Source organism: Macrobrachium rosenbergii, chromosome 33 (genome assembly GCF_040412425.1).
Source record: "Macrobrachium rosenbergii isolate ZJJX-2024 chromosome 33, ASM4041242v1, whole genome shotgun sequence".
Classification (NCBI taxonomy): domain Eukaryota; kingdom Metazoa; phylum Arthropoda; class Malacostraca; order Decapoda; family Palaemonidae; genus Macrobrachium; species Macrobrachium rosenbergii.
In genome coordinates, this window is record NC_089773.1 from 9507729 (window position 1) to 9523933 (window position 16205).

General features: G+C 34.3%; 1 protein-coding gene across 7 annotated transcripts in view; it reads left to right on the forward strand.

Annotated features, from left to right (window-relative positions):
* Nucleotides 1-10222, forward strand: part of LOC136855905 (uncharacterized) — a 174632-nt gene extending 164410 nt beyond the window's left edge. For 6 of the 7 annotated variants that reach the window (XM_067133350.1, XM_067133355.1, XM_067133351.1 and 3 more), the window contains 2 exons: nucleotides 3600-3861; nucleotides 7892-9974. In XM_067133350.1, coding sequence (XP_066989451.1) covers nucleotides 3600-3861; nucleotides 7892-8319 — 690 coding nt within the window. In that variant the 3' untranslated portion in view covers nucleotides 8320-9974. Of the gene's footprint in view, nucleotides 1-3599; nucleotides 3862-7891 lie in introns of all 7 variants that reach the window. The other variant, XM_067133353.1, reaches the window with a different exon arrangement.
* The last annotated feature ends 5983 nt before the right edge of the window (nucleotides 10223-16205 follow it).

The following is a 16205-nucleotide window of genomic DNA, read 5'->3' on the forward strand; positions in this document are numbered from 1 at the left end:
ATTATTATTATTATTATTATTATTATTATTATTATTATTATTATTATTATTATTCTGGAGATGACCCCTGTTCATATGGAACAAGCCCACCACGAGGGGCCACCGACTTGAAATTCTTTAAGCTTCCAAAGAATATTATGGTGTTCATTTAAAAGAAGTATCAGAAGGCAATAGGCAATACAGAAAGAAGAGCTGTGACATTAGAGAAGAAAACATAAATAACGATCGAGGTTAAAAACAATAAAAAATATTTTTTATGGCGAGACCTCTTTCTTTTCAAGGTTACCCTTTGTGCCTTTTTCTTTCTCTTCTTCCTTCTCTTCTCCTTTTTCTAGTTTTATCGGGCCTGAACAAGACATATAAATGGAAATTCATGATAGATAAATAATAATCTCTTTACTGGAAATAATCGGAGCGTAATTTGAGTACGTTTGATATTTCAATAAATTGGACTCAATGCTTGCCTTTTCGAAAAATTAGGATATATAACGAATATTATTTACGTTAAGAATTATTTTGAAATTAAGTCAGATGCATATTCATTATCTTCATGTTTTTATATAACAGTTAGGTGTACGATACAGCCATTACATCGTATGATAGACACTGAAATAGAATCCTATTAGTTTTAGACAAGGTAAAACGCACTTTATTAAAACAACTCTGATATAAATATTCGTGAATTCTGTGGACGTTTGGAGAGAGAGAGAGAGAGAGAGAGAGAGAGAGAGAGAGAGAGAGAGAGGAGAGAGAGAGAGTAAACCAGGAGGTTCGGGGAGGAGAACCTGAATTTTTCAGTAAGTGGAGAACTGAAAGAGAATGAGGAAGTTATGTGATGCTCTTTTGTACACCAGATAATATTTTGTTTCTTGTTATATATCGGTCTTATTAGAAGAACGAAACATATACTTGCAGTGTACACATACATGAGGAATATATATATATATATATATATATATATACACACATTGTTTTTGACAATATATGAAAAACACCATTATTGTGAAGACGGAAAAATAATTAAAACTGATCCCCAGAGAGTCGAGTCAGTTTCCAAAAACATTAGAAACATTTTTTAATGTTTATTTAAATAACTTGGAGCAAAAAAAAAAAAAAAAAAAAAAAAAGCGATCGTTATTTCAGTGCCTAATTTTGAAGGACAGTATTACCAATACTAGATAAAAGAGTGGACAGAACTCATTGTGGTATTATTATTATTATTATTATTATTATTATTATTATTATTATTATTATTATTATTTATTATTATTATTATATTGTTCAGAAGATTAAGCCTATTCATATGGGACATTGCCCACCATTCAAGCTTTGACTTAAATTCAATTATTATTATTATTATTATTATTATTATTATTATTATTATTATTATTATTATTATTATTATTATTATTATTATTATTCAGAAGATGAACCCTATTCATATGGAACAAGCCAGCCACAGGGGCCATTGGCTTAATTCAAACGTCCAAAGAGTATTGTGGTGTTCATTCGAAAGAAGTAACAGAAGGTAATGGGAATTACTTACAGAAAAGATGATCAGAGGAATAGATAAATTAACAAAATATATAAATAAATAAACAAACAAAAATGTAATTTAAATATTAAACTGTAATGGTTGCATTGTCATTTACAAAAATATAAATAAGATGATACAAAATCATCCTTTACATTAGTAAAGTATCGAACAGGAATATTTTTGACGTATCAGTAATCCCTTTGGAAGACGATTCTTAAAGTGAGATAGGAAACTTCTGATGCTGCTGACTTTGTGAAGAAAAGTAATTGTGTCGGTTCTCTCTCTCTCTCTCTCTCTCTCTCTCTCTCTCTCTCTCTCTCTCTCTCTCTCTCTCTCTCTCTCTCTCTTTCCCCAGTGTTTGAACCTCGCTATTGTTCTGATGCAAATGACTTACTGGAGGAAAGTAATTGTGCCAGTTCTCTCTCTCTCTCTCTCTCTCTCTCTCTCTCTCTCTCTCTCTCTCTCTCTCTCTCTCTCTCTCTCCCCTCCCCGAGTGCTTGAACCTCGCTATTATCTCATGTGTTTCCTTGAAAATTCATGGTAAAGTTTTGCATTCCTGATATTCATATGGTACTAAAATTGCTGTTCTATCCCTCGTCAGATGCGTATATGGTTTCAAAGCCCGCCGTGGCAAAGTGGACCACCCCCCCACCAAAAAAAAAAATCGTCTTCTCAAACCGTTCTTTTTTGTCTTGGTAACTTTGCAATTCAAAATAGAGTTATCTCGCAGCTTCACTAAAAGGGTATGTGTGTGTGTGTGTGTGTGTGTGTGTGTGTGTGTGTGTGTGTGTGCGCGTATATGCATACATTAGCACGCTCCTTCGTCCTTTTTTCATTTATTTGTTATTTTTAATTATTTTTTGTTTTTGCATCTCCCAGGGAGCAAGTTATAGATTATCTGCCAGAACTGGCGAGTTTAATTATTGTACTTTTAGATGGTTACAGCGTGGATCGGGGTTCGTTCCAATTTTTTACTCTTCATATGTATATATATATATATACATATATATATATATATATATATATATATATATATATATATATATATATATATATATATAGTTTATATATATATATATATTATAAAACATATTTTCATCTATTTCTCTTTTTCAGAATATTATCCAAAAAGAGCGTATATTATCTCGGTTACAGAGAGAGAGATAGAGAGTTGAGTTGTTATTAATTTAGTTTTCTTCAGTTCTCAAAGAGAGAGAGAGAGAGAGAGAGAGAGAGAGAGAGAGAGAGAGAGAGAGAGACAGAAGCATAATAGCATTAGCTGATTTCCCTATTTTCAATTAAATATCCCCCCCTAAAAAAAAAAAAAAAGGCGCCTCTCCAGCAAATCCCTTTTTCGTGAGGTTTCACAATCATTCCCCATTTCCCCAGTTGATGAAAATCCATAACAGGGATTGATACATCGCATCCTATCTCGCTCACTAATTGAATGCAAATTAAAAGTTGATTAGCGCCGAACATTCTTCATGTATAATGTTGGGCAATGGAGGTCTTCCTTCATGTGTGCAAGAGAGGGTTTTATATATATATATATATATATATATATATATATATATATATATATATATATATATATATATATATATATATATATATATATACAAAGAGATAGATAGATATGTGTATGTATATTGTATACATACCTGTATATTTATATATAACGATTTGTTAAGGTTTGAAAGGTCTATCAAGATATACAGGAGTTTATAATCCTGGTATTGTCTGTTATATCACTATCACCTTTTGTCAGTATTTTCACGTTTCGTACCATTCATTATCTTCACCTTTTATACATATTTGTATACATACCTGTAGATGTATGTATGTATATAAATGTGTATAAAAAGTTAAGAAATAATGAATGGTACAAAACATGATGAAAATATTGACAAAGGTGACAGTGATAGAATAGACAGTACCAGGGTTATAAACTCCTGTATATCTTGATTAACCTATATACATACATACATGTATACATACATATATACATGAAATCACAGTAACTTTCATCGACAGATCTCTCTGACCGAAATTCCTTCTACAGGTCCATGTCCCTCCGTCATGCCGCATAAGCGTCCCACACATAGATCAGACGCCAATCCACAGGTGCACGCGCCCTCTACATCACAGTCCAGCCCACGGCCTCACCTCCACCCACGCCCACCACGGGCGGCACAACGCCCGTCTGCGCCTCGCGTCCGATTCGCTGGACCACAGCGTCCTCCGGAGACAGCATTCTGTGGTCGAAGCTTCGAGGAAAGTGCGCAGCGCCGAGAATCTGAGGAACTTCAGAGTGATTTCAGCAAGTAAGTCGTCTTACAGTTGTTAATAAGTCAGCTGATGTAGCTGCGAAATTTTTGACGGTTGAATAAGTCAGCTGTATAATTTTTGACAGTTGAATGAGGCTGCTGTAAAATTTTTGACGGTTGAGTGAAGCAGCTGTATAATTTTTGACTGCTCAATAAGTCAGGTGTAAAATTTTTGACAGTTGAATAAGGCCGCTGTAAAAATTTTGCTCAGTTGAATTAGGCAGCTGTAAAAGTTTTGACAGTTAAATAAACCAGCTGCAATTGTAAAATTTTTGGCAGTTAAATAAGTCAGCTGAGGCAGCTGTAAAACTTTTGGCCGTTGAATAAGTCAGCAGAGGAAGCTGTAAAATATTGGCAGTTGAATAAGTCAGCTGTAAAAGTTTTGGCAGTTGAAAAAGGCAGCTGTAAAATTTTTGACAGTTGAATAAGTCAGCCGAGGCAGCTGTAAAATTTTTGACACTTGAAAAAGGCAGCTGTAAAATTTTTGACAGTTGAAAAAGATAGCTGTAAAATTTTCGACAGTTGAATGAGGCAGCTGTATAATATTTGGCGGTCGAATAAGTCAGCTGAGGCGGCGGTAAAATTTTTGACAGTTGAATAAGTCAGCTGAGGCAGATGTAAAAATTTTGGCAGTTGAGAGGGTTGATTTGGATGGAGAAATAGTCTTCAGGTTAGAAGATTAAACGTCATGAGTTTCTAAATGACATTTGCAAGGCAGCGAGGCATGACAGTTGAACAGATTGACTGGGATAAAAAAAAAAGTTTTCAGTTTAGAAAACTGAATGTGAGATGTTTCTAAATGACAGTGAGACAATTAGACAACTGATTAGGGATAATGTGGCTGTCAAAAAGACTAATTTTTGAATTGAGTTCTGTACTGTTTTTGGATGGTTTGAAATTACGGGGTTACAGAGGTAATCTCTTGAGAATTTCATATTGATATGTACCTTTGGATTTGTAGAACTTCGAGGATTGAGGCCTGTTGGTAGATTGTCCATGAAAAGCGGAGAAATTATTTTAAAAATATAATTTGTATTTTGTCTCTTGAACGTAGAGACTTCAAGTTACGAATGTAGTAATTCGTTCCAGAAAACCATCTTAGATTATTATTATTATTATTATTATTATTATTATTATTATTATTATTATTATTATTATTATTATTATTATTCAGTAGATGAAACCTATTCACACGGAACAAGCACACCAAAGGGACCATTGACTTGAAATTCTTGAAACTTCCAAAGAATGATGGTTTCAACCTCCCACCGCAGCCCCAACACTGCAGCAGTAACTGATCATGACATAGAGCCAGTGATTTTTCATCGCCCGGGGGGAGACGCGAACCCGCGACATCCAAGTGGCAGCCGCGACACTAACCACTATACCAGTAGACAATGAAGAAATCGAGGGATTGATTGATCTCATAAGAGAGTTGAGAGAATTGATTGGATTCGATCATAATACGGCTTTGAAATCCGCCGTGAAAGAAGCAAAATTTTTGATGAAAAAAAAATCATATCTGATTTATTCAGAAATCGGATCACACACTAATGAAAAAAGCAATTAAGTTTCCACTTTCAAATTCCTAAGGCCGCTCACTGGGGGAGGTGTCTTATTTTTCCTCTGGATATCACTTTGGTTTCCCTTTTTACATATATTATTTTTGACATCGTGGGCCAATTACATTAGACATAGAATTATTTCACTACTGGACAGAAATATTGCGTAAAAATGCATGGGTTGTTCTCTTTATTCAAGGTTTATGTCTTCAAATTCACTGTTAGACACATCTTAGGTTTATGTGTATATTTGACTCGGTAGGAAAATACTTTTTACTTTCCGGGAGGATTTAGCTATTTTGGTCGAATTCCGAAAATGGTAATGATCATCTCTTGTTATTCTTATTAGTCTCATTATCATCATCATTTCCTAACTATGTCAACGGCCCCTTTGGTGGGCTTGTTCCATATGAATAGGGTTCATCTTCTAAATAATACTCATAATATATGTCAGAATGAGGCAAAACAAAACGAAAGAAATAAGGGGGCGTAGTGAGTCATTAGCATAAATTCCTATTTGATCGGAAAGTTTCACATCCTCGTTAGCCCTGAGCCATTTCATACAAAATTTATCTCTGAAGTTTTCTTTAATAATTAGTAGGTGGAACTGGCTTTGGAGAGCAAATATTCACATTCCGTTGAGGTGCCGAATGACAGAGGGTTTTCATCTTTCAACTGCCAGACTTGTGGGATGATCTCTGCCGAATGACAAAGATTTTTCATCCCTTACATTGCCAGACTGTGGAATGGTCTCTCTGACTGTATTATTGATGCTGATGTTTTCAAATTCAAAAGAGGCTGTAATACTGATATGAAGTCCTCTCTGTCACTGTCATACTTATTTGGTTTTGTGTGGCATGATTGTTTGTCTTTTGGTCAGTCGGATTGTCGAAAAACTTGCGTCTGGATTTTTACGAAATTGTGGGAGAGGTTGGAGAGTGTTCCGGATGCCCTTGACTTGAGAAACCGACAGTAAATAAACTAGTATGTTAGATTTTGTAAACCAGATTTAATTATGAAGACTTTAAAGAAAGTCTGGTAGGTTTTGTCTGCTCCTAACCAGTAAAACTTTCTTTAGATCCTGACTTCGAACCATTTCTGGTCAAAAAGTAATATGGGCTCTTAGTGGTTTGACTTGGCGGAGGTTTGCATTTTCTGAGTTTTTTTTTTTTTTTTTTTTTTTGCTTCAGTGTTTTTTTATTTGTCTGTCAATTCATCTCAGATGTTTTTTTCCTTTGTTATTTTCTTTTCAACATTCTTCCTTTTCAATTGTAGGCATTTTGTTCTTCGCAAGTTTTCTGTGCAAGCTACTGACATCTAGGGCTTGTTCCATACGCGAGTTGACTCATTTAAAAGGATATAATTATTACTTGATAAGTCCATCATACTCTTGCTGTGGTAAAGTAATAAATTGAAGACATAACAGTTTGTCTTCAAAAGCTAACCCGCCCAGTTTTTGCCAATTTATTACAACGACAAGAGTCACGGTTTCTATGATGAAACATTTCTAAGCTCACAAATTTTTGTCAATGGTAATAACTGTCATTACTCGTACAGTTTCCAAAGGTTTTTCGTGCGTCATTTTTCAGTGCAGGGAATTAAACCTTTATAGAAGAAGGAAGGCATCATCTAACCAGCCTTACTAAAGGTTCTTTGCAGCGTTCCTTCGGCCCCTAGCTGCAACCCCTTTCGTTCCTTTGACTGTACCTCCTTTCCTATTCTCTTTCTTCCATCTTGCTGTCCACCCTCTCATAATTATTTCATATCGCAACAGCGAGGTTTTCCTCCTGTTACACCTTTCAAACGTACCTACTCTCAATTTCCTTTCCAGCGCTGAATGACCTCATAGGTCCCAGTGCTTGGAATTTGGCCTAACTATATTCCATCCCATCTAACCAATATAATAAAACAATTTTAGAATCAGAATTAGTAAAACAATTTTAGAAGCAGAATTAGCATTATGAGTTTCATGCTTGATCCAAGACAGAGAATTTTTGTAGAAGTGAGGGACTCGAGCATAACATCAGCATTTAGGATTAATCAGTTGAATGTTAAAATAAAAGCGGCATTAGGCAGTAAATATGTCATGAAGGCAGAGAAGTTAACTAGGGAACAGGTTCCCCTTTTAAGATAAGGTCCACAAGTTCAAAAGCAAGTTTTTAAAGAAAGGAAGTTCAAAATGGAGTTCAGCCAATAGAAGTTACTGATATGGATGGTAGATTCATCAACTGAAGAGTGAATAGAAGAGGAAGAACGCCGCAAAGATCATTGATAGAGATAAGGAACAAAGTAGACGTTGCAACAAAACCATGTTGAATAAAACTGACGAAGGAGAGGTTGCAATAGTCTTTGATCTGTTAGCAACACGGGAGAAACATCTTTCCTCCCTAATCTGCTTAGGTTATGACTTTCCCAGGTCAGAGCGCCAGGGAAACCCCGTTCTCACCATCTGATGTCTTTTCCAGATCGAAGCATCGACGAAGGAACCACGCGAGGCGCCTGCATCACCGGGGAAGGTGCCACGGCCATCTGCCACCACCCCCTGGCGAGACGCCGCTCCTGCCAGAGCCAAAGCCTCGACCTCGAGAACTACAGAGTGGCGACGCCCCTCCTGCACGAGGTAGCCCCCAGAGGCAGGAGCCTCGACAGCACCTCCGTCAGTAGCTTGAGGCGATCGCCAACCGCTGGGCCTTCTTGGGCAGGTGGGGAGCCGGGGGGCACCACCACGCCTGAACTCAGGGTATCCCCGACGCCTCCTGAGAACCCTGTCCCAACGGCCCACCATAGCCATCCCCACGGTATTGTCCTGCAGCGTCAGGAGACCATCGACGACGCCCTTCTGCCCGTCCCGTACGCGACCCTCATGGAAGAGGAACTTGAGAATGAGGTGTGAGTGGAAGTAGTGATTCTAGTGAAGAAACTGTAGCAGCTGCGTCAAGGAAGTCTTTGAAAATAGTGTTTCAGGCGAAGGAACTGTGACTGTACAGTTCTAACTGAAGTACTCAAGACACTGGCATTGTGAGGAAGGAAATAACTTCAGTGAGTGGAAAAACTTATTGCAGTAAAAAGAGAAGACTATGATTCATAGCCCAGACGCTGTGACAGTGAGTGAAAGAAAGGCAACAGTGAGTTAAACATTTGCAGTGATTTGGTAGATCGTGACGAAAGTTAACGTGATCCAAACTTGACAAAAAGGCACAAATTTAATCACACTTTTTCACAGAGAATTTCAGGGCTAAGTGTTCCTTGCTTTAGAGATTAAGGACTATTTTGAGTATATGACAAAAGAAGATGCATTATTCTGTGTCAGCATTCTTTTCGTATTTGCTGGTTTCTGAAAATCTAACACAAATGCGGTTGGTTTGTGAATGAAAAGAAAAACATGGGTACCTTTTGATCATGTGCCTATCAGAGAACATACGGCTGTTTTTAAATGAAACTAAATATGGCTATGTTTGAAGCAAAAAAAAAATGACAGTGACAATTAAGGAAGAAATGTGTCTGACTTCAAGTGAAAGATAAAAAAAACTGTTTTGAAAGGATAAAAACAGATTTATTCTCGTTTTGACAAAGAAAAAAGATTAAGGATATTTAATTTACCGAAAGCGTAATGTACAATTATTTCCGTTTGTTCATGTATCAATCTGAATTACCAATGCGACCTCCTGCAATCAGACTTTACAAAGGCAACTTCACAATCAAATAATCTTTCTTGCAAAATCATATTCCTTTAGCAATTCACAGGGAAAGGTGATGACGTTTTAAATATTCGATATGAGAAAGGACTTCTTCCCAAAATCCAACAGAGAGTGGGACGTGGTCATGAAGTGACTCCCTTGGACATTGCAGTTGTGAAGGACCTGTGTCATTTCAAATGTGTTGAAACGAACAGTCAAACTCAAATGGACTTACTGAGTTTTTGGTGTATTTTCAAGATCTTTATACAATAAGTTTTAGCTAAGAGGAAACATGGCATAATCTAAACGGGTGCAGTAAATATGTTTAAAATAGGATAATTTGGGACTAAGTTACAATTGCTAAGTTAAGCTTAATGTATTTAAGTCTGCGAGTATTAAAATTACAAGAAATAAGAAGAGACTGATAGATTGGATGAAAACTGGAAAATATTGAACAATAAGTTAACAGCACAGCAGCTGCAAATTGCTTGTAGCAATGTCGACCAGTCCTGGTGTTTTCTGACTTGTATTGACATCAGTGAATTCAAACGGGAAATCTTTCTTTTCTGGAAAATGTGAATTTTCGCGAAAAATTCTGAATTTGACGGTGAATTTAAAAGCAAAATAATGAAATCTTGAAGTGCGCGAATCTGTCATAAAAGAAAAAGTTCTCCAAAACGAATCTCTCTTGAGATTAATGTAAAGCTTGATACAAATGCTGTAAAATTGATTTTGACTGAGCTGCAGACATTGTATAAGGTGGAAACTGGAGTGTTTCAAGTCAACAAGTCTATGTATTTCGTTGTTAATGATTCGGGTTTTCCAACATGCAGAAAAAATAAAACTTTTTATTTCTAACATACAGAAAAAATGTAACAAATTTTATTTTCTTTCTTAATGATATTATACATTTACTTTTACCACTTAATGTTTTCACTGAGAGCTAAAATGTATTTACGCCTTCCACTCCAGCTGAAGACGAACTTGACCTTGTTAATTTAACATTTCATGACTCAATGTGACTTATTGAAACAGCATTTTTCAGTAGACAGACGATAGCAGAGTCGTGATGACATTCAGTAACATGACGCATACAATTTTCTGTAAAAGAAATCACACGAATAATGAATGAATTAAAAAAAATCACAAAGAACATCCCACAAGATCAAGTTTATAGGTAAACACAAAGCACAAAGTAATTTTAGGAAGAGTTATTATGTCGCAGTTTGGGTGTCCAGTAGAAATCTTTTACTCTACACTTTTCTACAAAGTTCTTCATCTTGAACCCCCCCAACATCTAAACCTTTTTGGCCTATTTCCTGAGACAAAGGTGTTCAGAGAATTTTATGTGATTTTTTTCTCATGGAGGAAATGTAATTTACTCTTAGAAAATATTATTTTTTGGATTCGAGGAGATTTTTAATCCAGGTAGGAAATGTCATGGTTCTTTAGGAGCTGTTTGGCAGTTTTCGCCCAAAGAAGAAAATTGTATAGACTTTTTAGGATATTTTTACTTGAAAAAAATTTTATAGATAAGAAACTAACTAACAGGTTTTCCTGAAAAGTTAAATTTAGAGAGCATTAGGTTTTTCCTTGAAAAAAATCATTTCTACCTATTGTAAATTTCATAGGTATTTACCTTATTAAAATTTTAATAGTTTCCCTAAAAAGGCAAATATAGAGAGCATTAGGGTTTGCCTTGAAAAAACAATTTCTTCTGTAAATTTCATAGGTATATTTCTTAGTAAAAATTTTTATTAGGAATCATCTTTAGCTAATTTAAAATTTTGGTGCTTCATTTCGCAAGAAATCTTCTTGGGAACCTTCGTTTTTCGGTGATGCTGAAGCACAGTTGCTTGAAGTACCAGATTTTATGTCGTATGGGTTGACGTACGACATATATATATACACATATAATGAGAGAAAGTTATAACCCCTACGAATTGCTAAGTCCAATCACGATGCAAATCATCACAGTTTGAATCACAAGAAAGCATAGCAATTGAACGATGAATATACATACGATGACGCCCTAATATACACCCATGTATAATGCATGCATGAATTCTTGTAGGTACTATGTACATTTCAAATACACCTACGTGCATATATTTGTACACCTGTTTTGAGAATGTGGGTACGTTTGTGTACTCGTGTAGATTCCTTGCAGAAACTTACACGTGTGCACGTGCATATATATATATTATTTACATATACATATATATATGGTATAAGAACTAAGTTTGTAAATACATTTAGTTGAATTAACAGTTGGGACATTTAGTCATGCATGGCAGAGATAAGGAAAATGCTCAACACTATTCATCATCAAAGATCAAAATACAAATAAGAATCTGAAGTAAATTTAAGTTTAAGGTTCTCTGTGTGGTTTTTGTATTTGACACTTCAGCAGTGGCTGTAATAGAATTTCCATTTACATGATGCTTATTTCTTATTTTGCCCAATCAAAAAGGGCTTTCCCTAAATAATTTTTTTTTTTTTGCAAAATTTATTTCCTAATTTTTAAACTTTTTTTTTTCACAAAATATTTTTCTAATTTAAAAAAAAATTTACAAAATCTATTGCCTAATTTTTAAAATGTTTCAAAAAATTTATTTCCAGGTTTTTAAATTTTTATTTTTACAAAATTTATTCCCTAATTTTTAAACTTTTTTTTACAAAATTCATTTCTTAATTATTATACCTTTTTTTACACAGTTTATTTTCAAATTTTTAAACTTTTTTACAAAATTTTTTCCCAATTTTAAAATTTTTAAAGTTTATTTCGTAATTTTTAAACTTTTATATAAAATTCATTTCGTTATTTTTAAACATTTTATTTATTCCTAATTTTAAAACTTTTTTCACAAGGTTTATTTCTAAATTTTAAGCCTTTTTTTTTTTACAAAATTTATTTCCTATTTTAAAATTTTTTTTTACAAAATTTATTTCCTAATTTTTAAACTTTTGTTTTTACAAATTGTATTTCCTGATTTTTAAATTTTTTTTTACAAAATTTATTAACTAATTTTTAAACATTTTTTAATACAAATTTTATTTCCTAATTTTGAAACTTTTTTTTTTTTTTTTTTTTTTTACTTCCTATTTTTTTCGTACTGAATTTATGGCTACTTAATTATCTTCACCCATTCTTTTGGAACCTTTCCATCCTTCAGACATACCTAATACACCCTGGACAGCAAATTTCCTTCCTGAGACATGGTTTTCATACCCTAGTCAGCCACTGAATCAAACTACCGCTACCATACTATAAGATCTCGCCTGTAATTCTACCCGACTGGGTTTACTTATACAATAACTATTGCTTGATCATTTTAACTCATCAAAAGGTATTACAGCACAATTTTCCATTGGCTTAATCTGTAAGGCATTTATTAATACCATGTTATTGAGCATAGTTATTTTTGCTTCTTAAATTTAAAGAAATCACTAGTCATTGCTACATTTTTCACTTATAACTGTTACCTTTCATTTTTGCTTGTATGTTAATTATTTCGCCTTTATTTGTATCTGTACTGTGCTTCAGTTTTCGCTAAGACTTATACAGTAGTCATTATCATGTTCAGTTCTATCAAGTTTTGTGCAATAGTTATTATAACAAGGTGTCTCTATCTTATCCAATACAGTTATTTAATTTTTACTGATAGATGGATATGATTTTTGCTCACTAAATGCTTATTATCGTGTCCTTATTCCAGTAAAATTTGATCAAGCCCAATTTTAGCTCAAATAATATGGATTGCCTCAGTATTTCAACTAAAACAAATATTAATTTTTTATTATATACATACAATTTTGGATTCTTTCTTTCCCACTCACACATCGGTGTTGCGCTTTGCCTATCTTACCTGTTTTTTAATTATTGTTGCTTATCTGGTTTATTCGAATGCTCTCTTTCTTTTTGTTTATGAATCACGAAAATGTATGGCTACGCCTGAACGGTAATTGTAGTTTACAAAGATGATATTTGCGTATCGGATTTACCCTGTGAATTAGTTATTGTCGATTTTATTTTTACGTTAGTATAGAAAAATTATTGAATGTAAAAATAAACTTTCCCTTTTACTGATGAAAATGTGCATTTCAATTCCCGGATGGGAATTTGAACTTGTTTAGCATTTTCAGTTTGCCACCGTGTATATTCCTCTTTATGTCAAAAGGCCTTTTCTTTTATTTACCAAAATTGTGCGTTTCACCTCCAGGAGGGGAATTTGAGCTTTTCACTCTGCCACCTTCTAAAGGCTTCTTTCAAGAAGTATTTAAATGCTCATTTATTACTTCTATTCTTCTTGCATTTCAGTACATTTTGATCTGTATGTTAATTTATTTATTTTTTCTTTTTTAATAAGTGGGTGGGATCTCTCCTTAATGTTTTTCCCTTTACTTCCTCTTACTTCTTCCTAATGAACACCTTAATATTCTTTGGAAGCTTGAACTTCACGTCAGTGGCCCCTTTGGTAGGCTTGTTTCGTGTGAATAGGGTTCTTCGTCTTCTGAATAATAATAATAAAGTATGATTCAGTTTCATTTCCATGTTCATATTTCATTGCCTAGTCTTACAACCTAGGCCAGGTGTTGTGGCCTTTTAAATATTACTTTGGATAATGTCACCAAGAAAACAGTAGCCACGTTTATTTTATTCCTTTACAAGTTGTTACAGCAGGTATCACCAACCGCTCCACAACCACCACCAATACTACAACAGCTACTATTACCACTACTACTACTAATACTACTACTGATATTTTTCATTTTTTTATTAATCATATTATCAGTGTCTTTATTTTACTTATCTGCCTGACAGTTTCCCATTTAATTAATCTTAATCAGTACCAATTTTTTCCCGTCCAATTTCATTTTATGTAAGTTTACTACTAAAAATTTTGTGTTATCTATAATCTACTACAAAAGCGTTTGTGATTGATATGTGAATCAGTCTGCGCTTGAGGAATCATTTAAGTTAATGTATAGATTATAAATTTTACTGATTATTATTATTATTATTATTATTATTATTATTATTATTATTATTATTATTATTATTATTATTATTATTATTATTATTATTATGAACCTCAGTGTGTGTGAATGAACAGTCTCCACTCGAGGAATCATTTAAGTTAATGTATGGAAGATTATAAATTTTACATATTATTATTATTATTATTATTATTATTATTATTATTATTATTATTATTATTATTATTATTATTATTATTATTATTATGAACCTCAGTGTGTGAATGAACAGTCTCCACTTGGGGAATCATTGAAGTTAATGTATAGAAGCTTTCAAATTTTACTTATTATTATTATATTATCATTATTATTATTATTATTATTATTATTATTATTATTATTTTATTATTATTATTTTATTATTATTATTATTATTTATTAACCTCAATGTCTCAATGAACAGGGACAGGTATGTGAACTACTGTACTCATCCGCCACTTGCATATTGATTTTAACGTTTTCTGATCATGTGTGTAATTTTTCTTTTCAAATCTGCCATTCTCATTCATTCGATCTCACTGCATAAAAGTGAAACAAATTGAAACAACTGTGTTTTCAAACTCGCAGAGACTGTGTACATAAAAGAGAGAGACCTCCATGTCCACTAACAAGAATATAATCTAGCGTAGGTGTAGTCATAGTAGAGGTGAGTTTTACTAAGCATTTTTACGAGCATATTTATTCTAAGCAGTTTATAAAAGCAAAGAAGACACTTCCACCATTATTATACCCCCCTTTGTGATATACATCAGTACCATTATATACATCAAAATGCTGCATTTGTCTTTTATTATCCTGTTTCCACCTGCGCTGATAATGTTGGGTGGAGGTGATGTTATTTTTTTTTTACCGTGTCTGCCTGGCTGTTTGGTGGACATATGAAGACGAAGAAAGATATGTATATAAACTTGTGAAAGAGCTTAGAAGTGCTGTTTATGAAGCATTCTGTGTAGGAATTTTAAGAGTCTTAAATTGAAGAAATTTTCACTGAATGGTATTTATCCATAACCCATTTTTGTCTTGGCTGTTAGACACTGAATGCGCAGAAACTGTCTAGTTTTTTTTTCTGGGGCCATCCTTATTAGGGGGAAGTTTTTTCTGGGGACATCCCTATTAGGAGAAAGTTTTTTTCTGGGGCCATCCCTAGTAGGAGAAAGTTTTTTCTGGGGCCATCCCTATTAGGAGAGTTTTTTTCTGGGTCCATCCCTATTAGGAGAAAGTTTTTTTTCTGGGGCCATCCCTATTAGGAGAAAGTTTTTTCTGAGGCCATCCCTATTAGGAGAAAGTTTTTTCTGGGGCCATCCCTAGTAGGAGACAGTTTTTTCTGGCGCCATCGCTAGTAGGAGAGTTTTTTTCTGGGGCCATCCCTATTAGGAGAAAGTTAATTTTTTCTGGGGCCATCCCTATTGGGAGAAAGTTTTTTTCTGGGCCACCCCTATGAGGGGAAAGCTTTTTCTTGGGCCACCACTATTAGGAGAGGATTTTTTTTTCTGGGCCAGCCCTATTACAGGAAATTTTTTTCAGGGGCCACACTATTACATGAAAGTTTTTCTTGGGCCACACTATTGGAGGAAAGTGTTTTTGGGGCACCCCTGTCAGAGGGAAGTTTTTGGGTGCCATCCTTATTAGAGGAGTTTTTTTCTTGGGCCAATCCTATTAGGGGAAAGTTTTTCCCTGGACCCACCCTTATTAGGGTAAAGTTTTTTCTGGGGCCAACCTTATTAGGAGAAAGCTTTTTTTCTGGGGCCACCCCTATTAGGGAAAGATTTTTTCTGGGTCACCCTTATTACAGGAAAGGTTTTTTTTTCTGGGGCCACCCCTATCAAAGGATAGTTTTTTCTTGGGCCACCCCTATTACAGTTAAGTTTTTTGGGCCACCCCTATCAGAGGAAAGTTTTTGGAGGCCCTCAGATCTTAAAAACTACTGAGGCTAGAGGGATACAAATTGGTATGTTGATCATCCACCCTCCAATCATCAAACATACCAAATTGCAGCCCTCTAGCCTCAGTAGTTTTTATTTGAATTAAAGTTAAAGTTTGCCATGATCATGCGTCTGGCAAC